The sequence below is a fragment of the Quercus lobata genome, chromosome 5, assembly GCF_001633185.2.
Source record: "Quercus lobata isolate SW786 chromosome 5, ValleyOak3.0 Primary Assembly, whole genome shotgun sequence".
In the NCBI taxonomy this organism is placed as follows: Eukaryota; Viridiplantae; Streptophyta; class Magnoliopsida; order Fagales; family Fagaceae; genus Quercus; species Quercus lobata.
The window spans coordinates 32,182,931-32,203,807 of record NC_044908.1 but is presented as its reverse complement, the minus strand read 5'-3'; the positions used below and the strand labels follow the sequence as shown (position 1 = coordinate 32,203,807).

The 20,877-nt window shown below is 38.2% G+C and overlaps 3 protein-coding genes across 4 annotated transcripts; 1 reads left to right on the top strand and 2 right to left on the bottom strand.

The window, feature by feature from the left end:
* Positions 1-3,909: 3,909 nt before the first annotated feature.
* On the bottom strand, positions 3,910-5,988 carry LOC115989471. Of its 2 annotated transcripts, none has more exons than XM_031113156.1 (4): positions 5,913-5,988; positions 4,498-4,686; positions 4,228-4,359; positions 3,910-4,153 (listed from the first exon to the last, which is right to left on the bottom strand). In XM_031113156.1, exons 1-4 carry the CDS (start codon positions 5,955-5,957, stop codon positions 4,139-4,141), a joined length of 381 nt encoding a protein of 126 aa, XP_030969016.1. In that variant the 5' UTR covers positions 5,958-5,988; the 3' UTR covers positions 3,910-4,138. The 2 variants fall into 2 exon arrangements, with proteins under 2 accessions (XP_030969016.1, XP_030969015.1); XM_031113155.1 differs by having other exon boundaries at positions 3,910-4,133.
* A 42-nt stretch (positions 5,989-6,030) lies between these two features.
* On the bottom strand, positions 6,031-7,195 carry LOC115990355 (F-box protein At5g03100-like). The gene is made up of 2 exons (XM_031114192.1): positions 6,123-7,195; positions 6,031-6,081 (listed from the first exon to the last, which is right to left on the bottom strand). The coding sequence occupies exons 1-2, from the start codon at positions 7,128-7,130 to the stop codon at positions 6,031-6,033; spliced, it is 1,059 nt and encodes a 352-aa protein (XP_030970052.1). The 5' UTR covers positions 7,131-7,195.
* A 9,138-nt stretch (positions 7,196-16,333) lies between these two features.
* LOC115989024 (glycerol kinase-like) lies at positions 16,334-20,103 on the top strand. The gene is made up of 4 exons (XM_031112672.1): positions 16,334-16,694; positions 16,816-17,037; positions 17,521-18,487; positions 19,649-20,103. The coding sequence occupies exons 1-4, from the start codon at positions 16,558-16,560 to the stop codon at positions 19,886-19,888; spliced, it is 1,566 nt and encodes a 521-aa protein (XP_030968532.1). The 5' UTR covers positions 16,334-16,557; the 3' UTR covers positions 19,889-20,103.
* The last annotated feature ends 774 nt before the right edge of the window (positions 20,104-20,877 follow it).

The following is a 20,877-nucleotide window of genomic DNA, read 5'->3' as shown; positions in this document are numbered from 1 at the left end:
GATGCCACGTGTCCTGTGGTGATTAGTGATTAGAAATTCTGTTATTCCAAGAGTATATCCCGTTGAGTTAGTTAGAGTTTGTTAGGGAAATTCTCATGTATAAATATCTCATTGCTTGTAATCTTATTAGTTAGTGAATCAATAATGCAATTCTGATATACATTGAATCTAGACTTTTCTATCTAGAATAGCTTGCTTTTCAAGAAGGGGGTGGCTTAGGTTTCATGCTTGATCTACTTTTTTTTTTTTTCCTTGAACAAATTTTTCAACAAGTTTTGGCCGTTAGGCTAGTTGGGAAAAATAGAATAAATAAATAAATCAGCAAGTGTAGTTTGATGGGCTGGCTTGATGGCGGAATATTTTTTCACTTCAACAAGTTCAATTGTATATGAAAAAATAATGTACATAGCCAATGTCATAAAAAGTTTATTCAGTCTGAACTATTTCTAGTAAGAATGATATCATGCATTTTACGCAGTCGTTTTAACCAAAATGATAAATCGTAGATTTTCAGTACATAATACAAAGGTCAGTCTGGTGGAATGCACCAAAGGTATTCAAATGACTTTTGGGCTTCAAATCTTTCAAGCAAAAATACTTGTAGATGCAATGATCACCCACAATATTTAATTAATTTCTCAAGTACATAAGTTCATTTCAAAATATTTTGAGAGAGTTTTAATCTATAACATTTGCTCCTAATGATAGCTCTTTATTGTCAGATCAAAATACCAGTTGGTTTTTGGTGTAGACGAAGATTGAATCTCAAATCTCTTATTCAACTATCAGAGATTTTATTAGTTGAACTAATTAGAACTCACCACTTTAAAATATTTGATTTAAAAAAAAAAATCAGGAAATAGTTTCATAACTTTTTTTTTTTAATACATACAAAGTTTCATAACTTGTGTATTTTTCAGCATCAACTAGAAATAATAATCCCCATTTATTATTTGGGAAAAAAAAATATAGAAGACTAGAATTAATAATCCTGCTATGTGTTTGTCAACGTTGTTATATGGTAATGGTCCTATCCAACTTCAAACTGTCAAGATTAGTGCCCTAAAATCTTATTGTATGCTATGTATGACATTATGTTCTATGTAATAAATTTGTTTTATTATTATCTAAAATAATGGTAGCATGAATATTTGGACATTATCATATAGTCATTGAGATGCATAGTATGTGATTTAGTCATAGAAAATATAAATCACAAGTTCTTTGCAAACTCAAAATCTTAGTTTGTAGTCGGTGATGAAATTGGGCATTTCATCTGCAAAGACTATAACATGTCAATTAAGATGATTTGTTTTAATAATGAAAGTGAAGACTTCTAATTGATATGCTAATATGTTTTAAGTGTATAAAAAAATATTGAATTGGACCGTTATGAGATTTATTATTTTATTAACGACTGTCAAATGAATAATAAATCTCACAACTTTCATTTACATAAACTCTCAATCTTGAGGGAATAGTAAATCCGACCATAAAATGTAGGTTGCTTTCATATATTAGAAGTGAGATCTAAACAAACGTCCAAAACCTTAGTATGTTGGGCAACCACACATAATGTTGGGCAACCACACATAATGTTGAAGGAACACATATTCTTAAGATGAAATGCATAGTCTCTTTATAGAGAGATAAAATATTTCCTTGAGATAAATTTAATGGGTTTGGTTATTTAGAGTGTTAGGCCTAACCACTTTAGTAAAGAGTTACTAAAGTTTATATTTTATAAAATTAGATTTCATAAAAAAAAAATATATATATATATATATATTAATAACTTAAATGATTAAACCAAGTACTTAAGGATCAAGAGGCAGTAATTTTCAAAGTGACAATTACATATTATGACTTTGTATTACTACGAATATTTTTATGAAAGGATTAAATGTTTAATAAAGTTTTGGGATATAATTTATTAATAAAGTCTAGAGTACAATTATATTTATATAGTGTATTAAATATAATTAATGATAACTTTGGACTTGTCAAGAGTTGATAGATAAATCCAAATCCCATTGGAGTTATAGCTTTATTTGTCAATTTTGGTCTCACTCCAAGCCATACAATAAAACCTAATTGGGCTGGCCCAAAAGGCTAACTCAATTAGATAATCAATTATTAATTTAATAAAAGTTATTAAATAAAGTAACAGCCAAGTACAAAAAAAATACATATGCTTAAAAAGAGAAAGATTCAGAGTCTTTTCTAAATAGACACTTGGTTATTTCTCTTGAACAAATACGTATAGAACTAATTGAGAAACCACGCATCTTGGACACATTGTGGAATTGAAGTGAAGATTGAAAGTTTTCCCAAGTTCAATCTTCATTTGTTTTGAATTTCATTGTACCAAGGTACGCCTTCTTATTAATTTTTTGTTTCTAAAATTTAGATGTTGCATGTTATCTCACATGAATGAAGTAGATCCGTTTATATTCCATTACGTGTTTTTGTATGAGATACAAAACTACATTTTTCTATGTGTTTCCCAACACAAACCGACTTGAAGTACTTTAAGAAACTAACCAACAACAATTTCTCATTAGAGCAACTAGGCCAAACACAAATTTAGTGACTCTTGTGTTTGAATTATGTGAAAAACGTGATATATTCCACCATCATCTAGCCGTGTGAAACTGCTGAACAAATTAAATTTTGGATCAACAAGCTGAAAATTTTTATTCTTAATGCTGACAGCATAAAAGATAGAATACATTGAAGAGGAGACTCTCATGTGTTCTCTGTCACTTGATTTTTTTTTTTTTTTTGATAGGATGCTCTCTATATATCACTTGATATTGCAACATGACAAATGCATCACTTAATATTAAAAATAAGGTCATTCTTTTTGGATTTTCACATTACAGAGAAAAAAGACATAACAGCAAAGTTTACGTTGATCATTTAAATTTGATAAATAAAATTTGAAAGTTTGTTTAGATGTTTGTTTGTTTGTTTTTTTTGTTTTATATTTTTTATTTTTAATTTTTAATTTTTAATTTTCCAGTTTTTAGTATTGTGGAAATATTTGGTAAGAGAATTAATAATTTGGAATGGAAAAAACCAAAAAGAGATTAAAAAATATATATTTCCACCTTTTCAAAGCAAAATAAATTTTCTACAATATAGCTTTGTACTCTAATCTTTCCCTCCATTCCTTTTGTGTCATAATAATTATCTCACTCGTCCTTGTGCCGTCCTGTGTTTACATAAAATACTAATGATTTTTGTAAACAAAAATGAAACACCTCAATTTCAAATAATATTTTCTAAAGATTAATTTCTTAAAAAATATTATATGCAAAAACAAATGCAGATTGATCATTAACTTACCGCGCAAACCTTTTTTTTTCTTCCTTACAACTGTAGAGGATTCAACCCCAATTGAAAGAGTTGAACAAGTCACTGGACAGGCTACCAAATGATGCTAGATTTGTTTTGAAGAGTAAAAGGGAAAGACGAAGTACACACTGACAATGTACAGATAAGTTCACCACATAAAAGAATCCACCAAGGGATACAAAGTAATGGATAAAAACTTTTACCACTTTAAGAAATCCAATTAAGAGATACAAAGAAAGAAACTGCCACCTATCGGAATACACCGAAGGATAGGACTTAGGAGTTCGACAAGAAGACATCCTTCTTCTCACAAACCAAATACTAAAAATAACACTGAATATTCATTTTCTCTACTTTTCATCCATACACAAGGTTACAAACTTAGGGACTTGTTTTAGGTCCAGTACATCTAGTGTACTAGATCCAGTCAGATAAATGATGTATGTTCAAAAATGAATACTTGTCATTATCTTAACGGGTCTAGTACTATTGGATGTTAGACCTAAGCCTAATCCCCCAACTGGGAACAAGAACATTAACAAACTTCGGAATTGAAAAAATACACTTTGGGAAACCAAATAGATACACGGTTCCTGAGTACATTATGCTGACCGTAGTAAAACAGCCATAAAATCCTCCACACTCTGTTTGAGAACTAACTTTGAAAATGACCCAAAAAAATGCTGACTCCAACTTCTTTGGATTTAGATCGATGTTAGTGATCTTTGTAGACTTCTATAGAATGGTCTTTTTTACTTGTCCCATGTGCACTCCTGTGTCAACAATATCCATTCTAAAATTAAACAATATTCCGGGGCATATTTCAAGTGCTGAAATTGAATCAGATAAAGCATCACAATGACAAACCTTCACATACTCCATCCCATCCAAATATGGTTCTGACTTGACAGCTTTTAAGTAATGCCTCCAACACTTCATGTGACTATCACCGCAGCATTTTGGCTCTTCTTCTCTGATAACTAGTGTCTCAGATAAGAACTACAACGCACAATACATAAAATGATGAGAAAAACAGAAATAACACTAAGCAAAACAGTTACACGGTCCCGAGTAAAAAATTTCTCAATTATACATTTAAAGCCCTTTTCTCCTCGCTAAGAATTAAATTTTACTCACATTTACAAATTCCTTGCTTTCTGAATCTGCACGTATCAACAGGACTTTTGGATGACAACTCCATAATAAGCCATCTAAAAGAGCTGTATAGTCTTGCATTATAGGAACATTTCCCAACTCCAAGTGCTCAACAGTTGCAATTGGAGGAATTGGTAGATCTTTACTTAACTCCTCGGGAGTAAAGGAAATCTGAGTAAGAAAGCAAAAACGTAAACTTTAGCATCTTGAACTTATTCACGAAATTAATTTTGTATAAATGCTGTATCACAAACTTGAATAAGAAAGGCACAACATGTATTTTTAAAGACTAATAGAGTGATAGAAACATTTAAAGAAAAAAAAAATTTTGGTTGAGGAAAAAGGCAAAAAAATAGACAAGCACATGTATATGATATGTTGTTGTGAAAATTTGGTGAAATAAATCTGTTTACACAAGGATAAAGAAGAGAGAGAGAAAATAATATGACACAAGGAATTTATGTGGTTCGGGAATATGCCTACGTCCACGGGATTTCTATTGTTAAGGAAGTCAACAATAGTGGCTAAGCAATCCATGACACATTTAATACATGAGTGCTGTAAAACTTCACGCAAGCTTACATACAAGGAATTGTATATCTTTGACTTTGTTAATCAAGTTATACTTTCACGCATAGGCATGCATCCATTTATGGCCTATGGAGTCATACATTTAGGCTATGCATGAATTTGGTTGCATGTATTTTTGGCTAAAAGGTGAAGCATGGATGCATCTAAAATGTTCCAGAACATGAGAGAATATTGTAAGATTTCTATCAACAAAGAAGTCAAATATTTCGGCCATGGGTTCATGCAATGTTCTGATGATTGTTGGCTAATGTCAAGCCACCAATTCGACAATTCAAACCATTCCAACATATGTACACAATTTCAATTTGCTAACGTATAATAGACTATGAGCTTTAGATCCACTTTATTTACTTATATAGTATAATTACTAGTATTGCATACTCTGCCTTTTATATAAATATACTCATATATATTTTATTACTTGTATAATACAATACTATTAATTTAGTATTTCTATCACAATTCATAGACATGAGATTAAGGGTTTGCTTGTTTTATTTTGTAAGTCAAGATAGGAAACAGGTTTCTATTAATTGATCAAGGAAGAAAAGTATATAATTAACCTGTAAACACTCACTAAAAAAATACCCCTATATAAAGTAAGAAAATAGAACTGGTTTATTGGAATCATGGAATTAGACTATGTGCTTAATATCATCACTGTATGAACGTCAAAATGGAAAAAAGAAAAAAGAACTGGCACTGGAATCATGGAATAGACTATGCACATAATATCGTCACTATATGAATATTGAAAATGGAAAAACAAAATAAGAAATTAGACTTCAATATATTTTTGGGCTTACCGTGCAATTGGGGATAAACCACAACGTCAAAGTTTGGTGCTCCATAAAATTTCGAAGATATTGTCCGAGTGTTATAAACCTGAAAGTGTCTAGATGACTGTCTAGCCGAAGTGTATTTTCAATTTTTAATAGAAAACAAGAAGTGATGGAAAATGAGGACGGTATTGCACTGCAATTATATTCAAAGTAATGAAGATTTGCACAATCAACCTGAAGCATCGGCAACTGTTTATTAGGAGATAACAAACTTAAACTCTTAAGTCTATCACTGGAAATTTTAAGTTTGGAGTCGTAGAATTGCAAGTCCAAGGTCTCAAGTAGAGGAAACTTAGAATTAAGGTCCTCGAACAATTTAGAAGTTTCGAACATTGATATTTTCAGTTTCTTTACATTGTTGCAAGCAAACGAATCTGAGTCCAATCGTCCAGGATCACCCCTACAGTATAGTTCTTCAAGATTAGGAGCTTCAATCTTAATCTTTTTGACTCCATATAATTTAGCCTTCTTAAGCTTGGGAGCATAATTTATGTGAACACGTTTCGCTTTCACGCAACAATTCGATTGAGTGAATTCCTCAAGCAAAGGGCAGCAACGTAGGATCTTTGTTATTGTCAAATAATCAACGTCAACTCTCTCTAGAGTCAGCTTTCGCAAATAAATAGACTTAATCATATCGTCACCAAAATAGTTTCCCAACACTTTACAACCCTTCAACGTTAATTCGGCTAAAGATTCAACAAAAAAGGTTGTCTTAGGCAAAACATACCTTCCCACTTTGTTCATGCTGGTCAACTCAAGGTATAGCGATTCCATGAGATTTCTATTAGCCAATTCAATCCAGTTATCAATACGAGAGGCATATTTGTGATGACAAAGGGTCATCCTCAACCTAAACTGTTGGACAATTTGGATTGTTGTCTTGTGCTCACGGAGTGGTAACAAATCTTCATCAACGGACCTAACAAATTTCTCGATTTTCTTCTCAAAGTGAGCTGGGCTATTATCATAATACGTTCCATCACAGAATGTGAAATCATACCTGGGCAGTGAGTTCCACACTTGTTTCCATGACTTGGACAAAACAGTGGTACGAGCAGCATCTTTATGGGGCATGAGGAAGAGGATGTGGTGTATAATATGTTCTGGCAATTGGGATATACGATCCAGAGCATCAACACCATCTAGATTTCTTCTCTTCTGCTTCCTTTCAAACACCATCTTCTCAAAGATTAATAATTATATCTCGGTGGCGGCGGCTTTGCTTTGTTGAGTTGAGTTGTGATGGTTGCGGCGGCGATTCAGGGTTTTGAAGGGTTAGGAGTGAAGTAATAGCCGCAGATGTCTGCCAACAAGCAAAACCTAGTTTATAAAGTGACTTTTCTTTACTTTTATATATATGCAACAGGTTTCCAAGTTCCAATGTTATTCAATAATTAGCATAGGGAAAGGAAATAATTTCGTAACCTATATGGAAAGGCAAACAACTCCTAATTAAATTACATTAATGATTATTCAGAAAAAAAAAAAAAAATACATTAATGATTAAACACGGTAGATAAAATTAAATTTGGCTCATGAATTTGAATTTTGAAAAAAATAAATTGTAATAGTAGGAGTCAAAAAAAATTTTAATTAAGTTGATTACAATATGTCATATGTCAGATGCAACTGCATTATTTAAATTAATGTTACATGGGTGAATTAAAACTTGCAATTTGGGCCATAAAATAAAGAAAATTTTTTCTATTTAGAATTAATGGATAATAATTTTTATTAAAATAATAAGAATAGAGATAATTATTTTCAAGTAAAAAATTATGGAGAAAATCTTTATTGATTATTATCTTTATAAAAATTAGTGTATAAACCATACATATGCATATGTACAATTAAAAACAATCAGCGACGGGTGTTAATGGAAGATGTATGTGATGGTTGTAAGTTGGCATCGGAAAATTCGAGCCACTGTTTCTGGACGTGCAAGTTTGCACGTGAGATGTCGGAGAGTTCTAAGTTAGCTCTACCTTTTGAATTGGACCGAGATTGTAGCTTCAAGGAAATAATGTGGGGCTTGCTTATGGAGGAGGACAGTACACCGGAAAAGGCAGCCAAAGTAGCGACCTGTGCATGGGCGTTATGGGGAAATCGAAATTAGGTTAGAATGGGTGGGCAACACAAATCCGGGTTGGCTCTTGTTCAAAAGGCAGTACAATATTTAGAGGAATATTATGAGTATATCTAAAAGAAATTAAAATAATTAAAATAAAAGAGAGAGAGAGAGAGAGAATAATTTAAATCAATATATGTGTGTAATTGTAATTTTTTTTTAATTATACTGTGCATATACACGAGTTATACACTAGTAGATTTGGGCTACAAAATAATGTTAATTAAAAACCTTATTTTCAAATTTTTTTTTTTATTTTTATTTTAGAAGGAATTGACTTTTATTTTTCTTTCAAATATTAATATAGAAAATGGAGTAAATAATTTGGTGGCTTTTAATTAACAACTCTTTCAATTAACATTATTTTTTACTCATTTATCACATCCGTTGCAATTTATTATAAGAATCATTGGTAAATCTCATTTTCAAATAGTAGTTCATTTATATATATATATATATATATATATATGTAGTTGCACGATTTTCCTGGCCCAAATTTGATTGATCAGGCCCTGGCCCAAAGCGCAACCCACAATAAATATTTGTAGAGGATGAGTCAAAGAACTTGGCCTCAGCGAGTCTATTCAATCTGATGCATGGGCAATATGATTGCAGAAAATAAAGACACGAAAATGGATCTCTCACGTGTAAGTTTATTTCTCTAGTTCCTCATACAAAATTTTTCGTCCCCTTCTCTAAGGGACTCCACTACATTATATAGCTCCCTTCTCTCATCTCAACCCTACATTTGTTGACCATCTAAGCACCTACTTGAGTGGCTGTCCCATCAGACACCTTCATCTCTCCCTATGTGAGTTGCAGAGGCCAAGGCGGTACTGTTCAGGGGTCATTTCCTCATTAATGCGGCCAAGAGGGTGGTTGGGGCGCAATTAATGTGGTGGTAGCTCTCCATGGGATATTTTGAATTTTATTCATTTTATATGTTGGGAGGATGAACTGAAGTGGCCGGGGAGAGCTCCTCGTCTGGGCTTTGTGAGGTCCGAGGAGGTGTTACTCCTCGGACAGGTTTCCTTGGCGTTTATTGGGATTGAGTAATGCTTCATACGTGGTTTCTCTTCGGACAGGACGCTCCTCGGACGGGCCTGAATTTGGAATAGCCCATCATTTCTGGGCCGGGCCCCACATTAGCCCCTCAAAACTCCGGTTTCTATCTCCCTCCGAGGAGGAAAAGACGGGGTTTTGATATTTGGGAGAGGGTGGAAATAAGGAGAACGTGTGGCGTGCGTGCGGACTGTTACTTCTGACGCGCTGCAATTTACGAGGCGCGGCCATTAACTTCTGGAGGCGTTATGTTCCCTCATCCAACGGTGTGGCGTAGATCGAACGGCTATTGTTTTTTCCCGTATTTTTAGGCAGAAGCGATCTTTTCTCTCTCCTCCTGGCTATATAAGACGTCATAAGGGTTCAGTTTCTTCTTTTATCTGCATTTCACAAACCTTAGAGGCTTCCAGAGAACTCCATCGAACCCCAGAGGTACACGAACACTTGCGACCGTTACGCTATCGTAGCCGTTTTTGTGAAGCGTTTCGTCCACGAGAGATTCCCAGCCGCCTCATTGAACGTTTTGTGAAGGTACCAGTACATTTCGTTCATCTTGCTGTTTCAATTTCCTCCTCGGACTCTACTTTTTTTTTCTGAGTCTTTACTTTTGTTCCTCGGTTCAGTCCAGATGGGTAGATTTGAGAAATTAGTTAACACCCCCGCCGCTATGGAGGCCTTTAGGGCTAAATATCACATTCCCCCGGGGGTTGGGCTGCGGTACTGTCCTCTTGAAGGAATATTGACAGATAGGCGTGCGGGAGAAGTCGTTATCCCCATGATTGCCTTCATAGAGGGAGGGATGACACTTCCCATGCGTAGGATTACAAGGGAGTACTTGTTCAACCATAGGTTGACGCCGTACCAGTGTGCCCCGAATATGTTCAAGATACTAGGCTGTGTAGATGTCTTAAACGAGCGGATGAATCTAGGCCTTACTTGGCACGATGTGGCTTATCTGTACGAATGTCATCGCCTCGGGGATGAGGGGTATTATCTTAAATCCCGGAACGAGGACGTTAGGTTGATCTCTTGTCTCCCAATATCCAATAAGACAGTGAAGAATAATTTCCTTATTGCTTCTGGGGAGTGGTTCGACGGTATTCATTATCCAACTCGGGCAGGAAACCCAGGTGCGGCGTCTCTAGGATCGGTCCCTTTTGGGATAGGATTTAGCATTGAGGGGTTACACTTTTTGCTTTCTTTATAATTGGAAGATTTCGTGGACTAATCCTCTTTTCCTTGATTGTTTGCAGATAAAATTCACGTCGCCCCTCGGCTAAACTTTGTGAACGTGCCAGCACTGAACTACCTTCTTAGGTCAGAGATCTACGTTTCCGAGGACGGGTAGTTGCGTGCTGCCCATCTGGTTCTGGGCTATCAACCCCTGAGCAGCTCTTTCCAGGCTATCGGTCACGCCATAAGGGCTGGTAGTCCGAGGTTGGCTAGGATTGACGTGTCCAAGGACGGGCTTCTAGCTGAACACGATCTGCCACCAGTTGTGTTGCCCGGTGTTAGAGATCCTTACTTGGCAGAGCAGCTACCTCCGCCAAACGAGCCTGGTGCTGCCGCTCAGGTCGAAGAGGAAGCTGAATCATCTCGTCTTTCCCTTGAGGCAGAAATAGACGAGTTTTATTTTGAGGAGGAAGTTCAACAGACCCCCCTGGTGGAATTTTCTGATCCCGAAGGAGAGCGGGACCGACATTCTGCAGTTGGTGTTCCTTCCATCGTTATCTGCTCGGACGATACTTCGGACGAGGAGATAGAGCCCATGGCAGAAAAAGGAAAAACTCTAAAGGAGCTGATGGCCTTCCGAGGGAAAGGCCGGTTGCCGAAAGGACAGTCCTCGAAGGCGCCAACTCCACCACAGGGCAAGACCCTCCCTCCTGTGGCTCCTACGGACACCTCAGACCTTGGCCTTAAGGTTAATCCGGACTTAAAGAAGAAAAGGCCGGCCGACACTCCTGAGGAGGGCGAGGTGGTTGCCCAACCGACCAAGCAGCAAAAAACCACTCGCGCGCCAAGGAGCAGAAGGGGCAACTCCTCAGAGAGTCGAGACGAGGAGACTCTTGCGGAAGTACGTGCTACCCCGCGTGTATGGGGCCCCAGATTGGAGCTGGATGGGGTGGCCATTCCCTACAATGTTTCGATCCGAGAGTACAATCGAGGCCGGGCGGGCTACGTGGCCGAGGCCTTAGAGCAGCCCCTACTTCTTCCTCGGGATATGGAGGCTTATAGGCGGTTCTCTCAGCTCGAGATCTTCCTATCCCTTAAAAGGGATCTCGCGATGGTAAGTAATCCTTTTACTGTTTCATTAATTTATTTGACCTCAGATTACAGCAATCTTGTTTCGTTTGTAGATTACCCAGCAGGTGTTCGTGGCTGAGGAATTTTGCCGCGGTAACAGTAGTCGGGCTGAGGTCGAGAACTAGGCGCGAGCGGAGGTGGAGAAAACCTTGGGGTCCCTTCAGCACGATTACGCTGAACTTATGGACAAGTTCAAGGAGTCGGAGAACCGGCGTAAGTCTGCAGAGACTGGTTTGAAGAGTGCTGAGGCCCAGGCGGAGGACCAGCGCAAGGAGCTGTTCTCGACCTAGATTAACCTTGCCATCGAGAAACAGGCAGTGCAGGATCTCAAGACCGCTCTGCAAAGGGTCGAGGATGAGCTGCGACGGGCCAAAGAGGAGGCCCAACTGATCCGAGAGGCCACAGAGGCTGAGAAGAGTGCCGTACGCCAGCTCAGGGCCGAAGAGACGGAGGCCAGGCTATCCGAGGAAATCCCCGAGGTATGCCGGGAGTATTGCGATATCTCATGGTCTCGTGCCCTCGACGCTGCAGGAGTTCCTGCTGACTCGGCGCTGAGATTGCCCGAGAGCATCTTCTATCCTAAAGAGATCCAAGCGCATCCTGAGGGTGTCCAAGCTGCCTCTGAGCAGGATCTGGCGACGCCTGATGCTGTCCTTGTGCCCGATATGGCGAATGATCCCGTCGTAGACTCTACCATCGAGGTTCCGCCTCCTCAGCCCGAGCAGAAAGGAGATCCTCCTGCTGAGGCTTAGCCTTCTAGGCTTTTGATTTTTGTACTCTTTCCTTTTTTGACCGAGAGTCGTCCAATTTTCCCGCTCTTTTGTAAGGACCTCTCCTTCTAATATACTTGGAATATTAATATAAAATGTTCGTTTTGCTTACTATGGATGCACGTCAGTAGCGCTCTTCTTTAAACATTTGCAACTATGTAGATACAGATAAACGGTCAAGATAAAAATGGGTTTTTGGGCTGTGCATCTGAGGGTTGCGATGGTGCCAGACTGCGCGCACGTATTAAAATGGTTTCCTTTAAGTAATGATCTCCCAATCTACCATAAACAATAATTTCCCCCAAGTCTGTGGCCCGAGGAGCCATGCAGGACTTAGGTTCTGTTTAAAGCTATGAATAGTTGTCTTAAGTATCAATTTCCCCTTAGTCTGTGGTCCGTGGAGCCATGCAGGAGGGTTCTGTTTAAAACTATGAATAGTTGCCTTAAGTATTAATTTCCCCTTAGTCTGTGGTCCGTGGAGCCATGCAGGACTAGGTTCTGTTTAAAACTTATAGTAATAATTTCCCCCAAGTCTGTGGTCCGAGGAGCCATGCAGGACTTGGGTTCTGTTTAAAACTATGAATAGTTGCCTTAAGTATTAATTTCCCCTTAGTCTGTGGTCCGTGGAGCCATGCAGGACTAGGTTCTGTTTAAAACTTATATTAGTAATAATTTCCCCCAAGTCTGTGGTCCGAGGAGCCATGCAGGACTTGGGTTCTGTTTAAAACTATGAATAGTTGCCTTAAGTATTAATTTCCCCTTAGTCTGTGGTCCGTGGAGCCATGCAGGACTAGGTTCTGTTTAAAACTTATATTAGTAATAATTTCCCCCAAGTCTGTGGTCCGAGGAGCCATGCAGGACTTGGGTTCTGTTTAAAACTACGAATAGTTGCCTTAAGTATTAATTTCCCCTTAGTCTGTGGTCCGTGGAGCCATGCAGGACTAGGTTCTGTTTAAAACTTATATTAGTAATAATTTCCCCAAGTCTGTGGTCCGAGGAGCCATGCAGGACTTGGGTTCTGTTTAAAACTATGAATAGTTGCCTTAAGTATTAATTTCCCCTTAGTCTGTGGTCGTGGAGCCATGCAGGACTAGGTTCTGTTTAAAACTTATATGTAATAATTTCCCCCAAGTCTGTGGTCCGAGGAGCCATGCAGGACTTGGGTTCTGTTTAAAACTATGAATAGTTGCCTTAAGTATTAATTTCCCCTTAGTCTGTGGTCCGTGGAGCCATGCAGGACTAGGTTCTGTTTAAAACTTATATTAGTAATAATTTCCCCCAAGTCTGTGGTCCGAGGGGCCATGCAGGACTTGGGTTCTGTTTAAAACTATGAATAGTTGCCTTAAGTATTAATTTCCCCTTTTTGACCTTTTGTGTTCCCTCTGCCTGCTCCCGGAGGGGAGCCGATCAACGGCTAACACCCTGGGGATGGGTGGTCCCGTTCTTCCTGGTGCAGCGAAGATGACATGTATCGTCCCGGTGGGTGGTCTTAAGGTCACGTCCTTTCGAGGCTCTTGTGTTGCTTGGCCGGTGTGGCCACTCGACGGGTGCAGCAGGTGACGTAACTTTCCTTCTCGGACCAACTGATCCAGATGATTCCACAGATTCCTGCAGTCCTCAGTAGTGTGCCCATGGTCTTGATGATAGTGGCAGTACAGGTTCTGGTTACGTTTGGAAGGTTCTCCAGCCATCTTTCCCGGCCACCTGAAATAGGGTTCATCTCTTACTTTCTCCAGTACCTGTTGTACGGGCTCTCTGAATATGGCATTCACTGTTTGCGGATTACTCTGCCCAGCCTGTCGCGAAAAATCTCTCCTCGGCTGACCATGATTGTGCCGTTCCGACCTGAAATCATTTGCTTTGGGGTGGATAACCTTCTCCTTCCCCCTCCCTTGCAGCTGATCTTCCTCCACTCTTTTGTACTTGTCTATCCTATCCCTCAACTGATCAACGTTGGCAACCGGTTTACCAGTGAGGGATTTCCTTAAGCCATGGTCGGTGGGGAGGCCGCTTTTGAATGTGCTGATAGCGACAGCATCGTGGTTATCATCCAGGTCATTATATACTTCCTAGTATCTATCGAAGTATGCTTTCAGAGTCTCTCCCTCGTGCATGGACAAGGACAATAGCGAACCGAGGGGCCTGGGGACTCTGGTGTTGGTGATAAAGCGAGAGCAGAAATCCCGAGTGAGCTGCTTGTAAGAGCTTATGAAATTTGTCTTCAGGCCGTTGAACCACCTCATCGCCATTGATCCCAAGCTGGACGGGAAGATTTTACACATAAGGGCCTCATTTTGCGAGTAGATCGCCATCTTTTGGTTAAATTGACTCACATGCTCTACCGGGTCTGATCGACCGCTGTAGATGGCGAATGCTGGTTGGTTGAACCGTCGGGGCAGCTCAGCCCCTTCGATTCTATACTTGAAGGGGGACCTTGAAACCTGATCCAACGCCTTCTTCATGGCGTCGTTTCCCGAACCCTTACTAGATGTGCTCTCATACTTCCGCACAGGGCGTGGTTCCTTTTCGTAGGTAAAGGTTTCACTTGGGGGGGTCCTTGACCTCCGTCGGTAACTCACATCCTCCGCATTAGAGGACTTGTCTGAGTCTGAAGGAGATCGCCTTCGCTGTGCTCGTCGTAGCTTCCTCTTTAGATCATCTATCTCTCGTTGCATGGCCTGGTGACTATTTCGCTTCTGGGACACGTGACTACCTGTCTGAGTGTGACTCTGGCTTGTCTGGATAATATGCACACTTCCCTCACGATTTCCCCTGTGGCCCGGATTGACGGGGTTATTTTGCCTCTAGGACTCGACGGGTTGTGTCTGTTGGGAGTCAGCCTGGTGAGGATTCTCCTGGTGCGGACCTAGTTCTGCCATGCTTGACCGTTGTGCTAGCTGATGCTCTAGTTCTTCCCACAGACGGTGCCAATTGTAGTTGCACGATTTTCCTGGCCCAAATTTGATTGATCAGGCCCTGGCCCAAAGCGCAACCCACAATAAATATTTGTAGAGGATGAGTCAAAGAACTTGGCCTCAGCGAGTCTATTCAGTCTGATGCATGGGCAATATGATTGCAGAAAATAAAGACACAAAAATGGATCTCTCACGTGTAAGTTTATTTCTCTAGTTCCTCATACAGAATTTTTCGTCCCCTTCTCTAAGGGACTCCACTACATTATATAGCTCCCTTCTCTCATCTCAACCCTACACTTGTTGACCATCTAAGCACCTACTTGAGTGGCTGTCCCATCAGACACCTTCATCTCTCCCTATGTGAGTTGCAGAGGCCAAGACGGTACTGTTCAGGGGTCATTTTCTCATTAATGCGGCCAAGAGGGTGGTTGGGGCGCAATTAATGTGGTGGTAGCTCTCCGTGGGATATTTTGGATTTTATTCATTTTATATGTTGGGAGGATGAACTGAAGTGGCTGGGGAGAGCTCCTCGTCTGGGCTTTGTGAGGTCCGAGGAGGTGTTACTCCTCGGACAAGTTTCCTTGGCGTTTATTGGGATTGAGTAATGCTTCATACGTGGTTTCTCTTCGGACAGGACGCTCCTCGGACGGGCCTGAATTTGGAATAGCCCATCAATTCTGGGCCGGGCCCCACAATATATATATATATATATATATTTTTTACCTATATGTTAAATGTCTATTACGAACTAACACACAAAACAAAACAATTATGAATAAATAAATAAATAAAAAAAAAGGAAGAAGAAGAGATTTTAAGTTGTTCCAGACTAGAAAAATCTTTTATTGCCCAAATAAGAGATTTTAAGTTCAACTTTTTTTCTAAATTAAAAAATTTTTATGTAAACAATATTTTTACAAAACTTTCATAATAAATCATGTTAGACAAAGTGTTATATACACCAAAAAAACAAAAGTATTAAATTCAAATTAAAACTAATAATAACACTTTTTATATAATTTATTGTAAAATATTGTAAAAATAAAATAAATATAACTTTTTTTAAAACCAAAAACTAATTAATATTTTATTCTAATCATTTCCCCAGTGATGGATCATGCACTAGCAATATATGCCAATTATGAGACGGATAGACATTGTCAACCTTTCAGGGAAGAATTTCCTGACACCCACAAACGAACCTCGTCTCTCTCTCTCTCTCTCTCTCTCTCTCTCTCTCTCTCACCTGTTGACTTTTTAAACTTCTCTCCTACCTTACCGTTCCCACTTAGATCTCAAACATAACATAACAACCACGTAACATTGTTTTCTCAGTTTTACTCTATATTTCTTGTTTTTTTTTTTTTTTTTTTCTTTCTGTTCTGTCTTTCATTATACTAATCAACACAGCACAAAAAGAAGCAAACATGTCAGGGGAAGAGCCTGTGTATATTGGTTCAATCGACCAAGGAACCAGCAGCACCAGATTCTTAATCTATGACCACTCAGCTCACATAGTTGGTTCTCACCAGGTCGAGTTCACTCAGTTCTATCCAGATGCTGGGTAAATATCAATATATCTATCGTAAATATCAAATTTCATGCACACCCTTTTCGGTTTTCACTGTAAGTGTAAACGAAAAGGTTGTATCTTTTATTAATTTGAATGTATTTTACATATACAGATGGGTGGAGCATGATCCAATGGAGCTTTTGGAGAGTGTGAGGACTTGTATTGCAAAGGCAATGGACAAGGCCACTGCGGATGGCCACAACGTGGACAAAGGGCTGAAAGCTATTGGGTTGACTAACCAGAGAGAGACAACTATGCTTTGGAGCAAATCCACTGGTTATCCCCTCCATAACGCCATTGTTTGGATGGATGTTCGTACCAGTTCTATTTGCAGGTCTCATTTCATTTCTTTTATTATTTGGTATTGGTTTTAGTACTCAGGCCTTGCATTCTTTGATGCTCTATTAGGTAGTTTTTGTTTATGGATTTTTGATCAGTTCTCATTTATTGGATAATAAAACATTTTTCTGTACTAGTTGTTTCTTGTTTTTGGTTTTTGAAGGATACACTATACTTCAATTGTTTGATTATTAATTGGATGTCAACTACTTTTGAATTTTCAATTTTGTTTGAGGCACATTTCTTGAAATTTCTGATCATTAATTGGATTTACTTTTATTATAAATTGGTTTCAGTTACATTCATCAAAGCAAGAAATGGCTTGTGGTTATTTATAAAATTTGATTTATACCCATCTCTTATAGTTTTTGATTGTGTATGGGGTTTCAATGTTTTTTTCACATCAGTGCATATAATATATATATTCTTTTCTCTGGGAATACCAGTGTTTCAATTTCAATGTTTTTATTTATGACAGAAAATTGGAGAAGGATTTGCCAGGTGGAAGAACTCATTTTGTGGAGACATGTGGTCTGCCCATCAGCACCTATTTCAGTGCAACAAAGCTTCTCTGGTTGATGGAAAATGTTGATGCTGTTAAGGAAGCGGTGAAAGCAGGGGACGCTCTATTTGGAACTATAGACACTTGGTTAATCTGGAATTTAACCGGTGGGTTGAATGGAGGACTACATGTCACTGATGTCTCAAATGCATCAAGAACAATGCTCATGAATCTTAAAACACTTGATTGGGATCAACCCACATTAAAAACTCTCAGGATTCCGGCTGAAATTCTGCCCAGAATTGTCAGTAATTCTGAGGTTATTGGACAAATCTGCAGTGGATGGGCAGTTGCTGGTGTCCCAATTTCAGGATGTTTGGGTGACCAACATGCAGCAATGCTGGGGCAGGCTTGCCAGAGAGGCGAAGCTAAAAGCACTTACGGAACAGGTGCTTTCATACTTCTCAACACGGGTGAAGAGATAACTCAGTCAACGCATGGGCTTCTGACCACTTTAGCATTCAAGCTTGGAGCTGAAGCTCCAACAAATTATGCTCTGGAGGGATCAATTGCTATTGCTGGAGCTGCAGTTCAGTGGCTCAGAGACAGTCTTGGGATTATTCAAAGTGCTGGTGAGATTGAGGCATTGGCATCTGAGGTTGAGTCCACAGGTGGGGTTTATTTCGTGCCCGCGTTTAATGGATTATTTGCTCCTTGGTGGCGTGATGATGCCCGTGGAGTTTGTATTGGAATCACAAGGTTTACAAGCAAGGCTCACATTGCTCGAGCTGTGCTCGAGAGCATGTGTTTCCAAGTCAAAGATGTGTTGGATTCAATGCACAAAGATGCAGGGGAGAAGGGTGAGGTTAAGAATGACAAGGGGGAATTTGTGCTTAGGGTGGATGGTGGTGCTACTGTTAACAATCTTTTGATGCAGATACAGGTTTGGGATGCTACGTTTCTTTTGTTATAATTTTGCCTCTGTTAGCTTACTTTCAACATTGTCAATCTAGCTGTTTCTTTTTGTGAACCTTTTCTATTGACATGCTTCTTAAAATCTTTTCCGTGTTCTCCTCTACTTAGTGTTTCTCCCTTAGAAAATATTATTTGACACCATTTTTATGGCTTTAACAATTTTTCTATCGCTGAAAGTTCTATTGGCTATGTTATTCTCATGCCAGAATGCAGGTTTCTTAGTGGTGTAATATCAGAAGTATCTCTAAATAGTTACATATGACTTTTCTCTAGTTGGTCAGTTTTGACGTATTATGGTTAAGGTTCAGCAAACAAACTTTTTCGTGCAAATGTATGTCTTTGGATCTATGGGTGTTGACGGGAAACCCAAATAATGGAAACAATATATGGAATTGAAAGTGAAATCATGAAGTGTATCATGATTATGGTTATTGTGATACACATTCATTTCTATCAGACATTGCTTGGAAAATACTGCAACATGCTTCAAATAGAATCGAGAAAATTGTTTGTAACCATTTTTGCTAAAAAATGATGTTAGTTTATTAGAGCCGTTTCCTGGATCTGCATTTCACTTCCACTTATGGAACCTTTTATGAAGATGTAAAAGAAGTGACTTTGGAAAGCTTTTGTTTTCACCAAAAAAATTGTTCTTTATCTGTAAACTAGTAGATGAATAATCTACCAGCTGTTCATATGACCATCATCCTTCGATTTATAATATCTACTTTATCAAGTCTTCTAAGTTTTTGGTTACTTTTACACTTGTACATTGACTGGATGTTTTTTGTCACATAAACTGGATTTTTTATTTTTATTGTTTAATTTATTATAAATTTTTAAACAAAAGAACTTTTTTTTTTTTTTTTTTTTCTGTTGAAGTTTCACCAAGGCAATAAGTTATCCTATGTTAATTTTTAATAGCTATTTTCAATCTTTATTTATTTCAAATATTGTCAGTGATCTTGTGTTAATTTTGTGAAAAACTCTTCCATAGGTAAGTATACTTTCTTTGTTGTAGGTAACCCTTCCCCAAACTTTGTGATGTAATCTAATTTTTGGAAGCTCCTTTTCATTGTCCTTATTGGGTTTCTTAGCTGTAGAGCTTGCCCTTGTTACTGTTTTGTAGGCGGACTTGTTGGGAAGCCCAGTGGTGAGGCCGGCTGACATAGAAACGACTGCTCTAGGAGCAGCTTATGCTGCTGGATTAGCAGTTGGGGTGTGGACAGAAGATGAGATCTTTGCTGAAAAGGCTGAACGTGCTACCATTTTCAATCCTGAATTAGATGAGGAGTTGAGGAAGAAGAAGCTTGAGTCTTGGTACAAAGCTGTTAGTAGAACTTTTGACTTGGCTGATCTTTCCCTCTGATATACCTGTGGCAATTAGCTTCCATAACCCTTCACCTTTTCTTTTTTCTTTTTCCCAGTCCTTTTATTCTCTAAATTCTGGGATGGTGACAATGTTTTGCTGTTTTTATAGATTTCTGCGAATTATGGACACTAGAATGTATTACAGTGAATAAAAGTTTTAATAAATGCTAATATCTGCAATGTACAACAAAAGTGATTTATCTATAAGGTACAACAGGCAATGGCATTGGCTGTTCTTAAGCACAATTCAATACAGACAATATATGAGATAGAAAAGAAAAAAAGTAACATAACAAATTTTCTTTACCTCTATATTTGTGGGAACTGTAATTCCCTTTCCAAACTTCAAATGCAGTTCCTTTAAAAATCCAGCGGACATGTAATTGGAAAATCTTTTGCACCTATTTCCTTGAATTCGGAAAAACATGACTTCGAAGTAAAATCCTTTGTACCTTATCTTCTATCTTCCTTGTTTTACATAATACTGCTGACATATTTTAGCTACTAGCTACGATTTTCTCCCTTCCACAATCTTTTGTAAATTAATTTCTCATTTTTTGTTTTGGTAGCAGTCATATATTTAATTGATTATAAGTTCTCATTTAGAATCATTTCATCCTTCTCCTTAATGAGATGGAGCTTGTCAACGACACTTTCTGTCATCAAAGAGCAGTGATACATAGCCTTTGTTTTTGTTGTACACTAAAATATGCTTTGTAAACAACCATTTTGAACACTATGGGCACATTGGATTGAGGAGAATTACATGAAGTTGAAGACAAGGTTGGAAGGTAATTAGAGAATGTTAGGCAAAATGTTAAGTATAAAAATATTATTCCTGAAAAAATAATGACAAAGAAATACAGCATTTGAAACAACTAGTAATTTACCCGTGCGATGTACAGATAATGTTGTAATGTTTTATGTAAATATTTTTAGGAGAACAATGTACATATATTTTAGCATATTTGTTATAAGACTTTGTTA

Excerpts from the sequence above, each read along its gene's own strand:
- LOC115989471 (XM_031113155.1), bottom strand. The coding sequence starts at position 5,957 with ATGGAGCACCAAACTTTGACGTTGTGGTTTATCCCCAATTGCACG. Across the intron at positions 4,687-5,912 it reads GGTTTATCCCCAATTGCACG|ATTTCCTTTACTCCCGAGGA; the intron begins GTAAGCCCAAAA and ends TTTCTTACTCAG. Across the intron at positions 4,134-4,227 it reads ATGGGATGGAGTATGTGAAG|GAGTGCACATGGGACAAGTA; the intron begins GTTTGTCATTGT and ends TTGTTGACACAG.
- LOC115990355 (XM_031114192.1), bottom strand. The coding sequence starts at position 7,130 with ATGGTGTTTGAAAGGAAGCAGAAGAGAAGAAATCTAGATGGTGTTGAT. Across the intron at positions 6,082-6,122 it reads AACAGTTGCCGATGCTTCAG|TGCAATACCGTCCTCATTTT; the intron begins GTTGATTGTGCA and ends ATATAATTGCAG.
- LOC115989024 (XM_031112672.1), top strand. The coding sequence starts at position 16,558 with ATGTCAGGGGAAGAGCCTGTGTATATTGGTTCAATCGACCAAGGAACC. Across the intron at positions 16,695-16,815 it reads CAGTTCTATCCAGATGCTGG|ATGGGTGGAGCATGATCCAA; the intron begins GTAAATATCAAT and ends TTACATATACAG. Across the intron at positions 18,488-19,648 it reads ATCTTTTGATGCAGATACAG|GCGGACTTGTTGGGAAGCCC; the intron begins GTTTGGGATGCT and ends ACTGTTTTGTAG.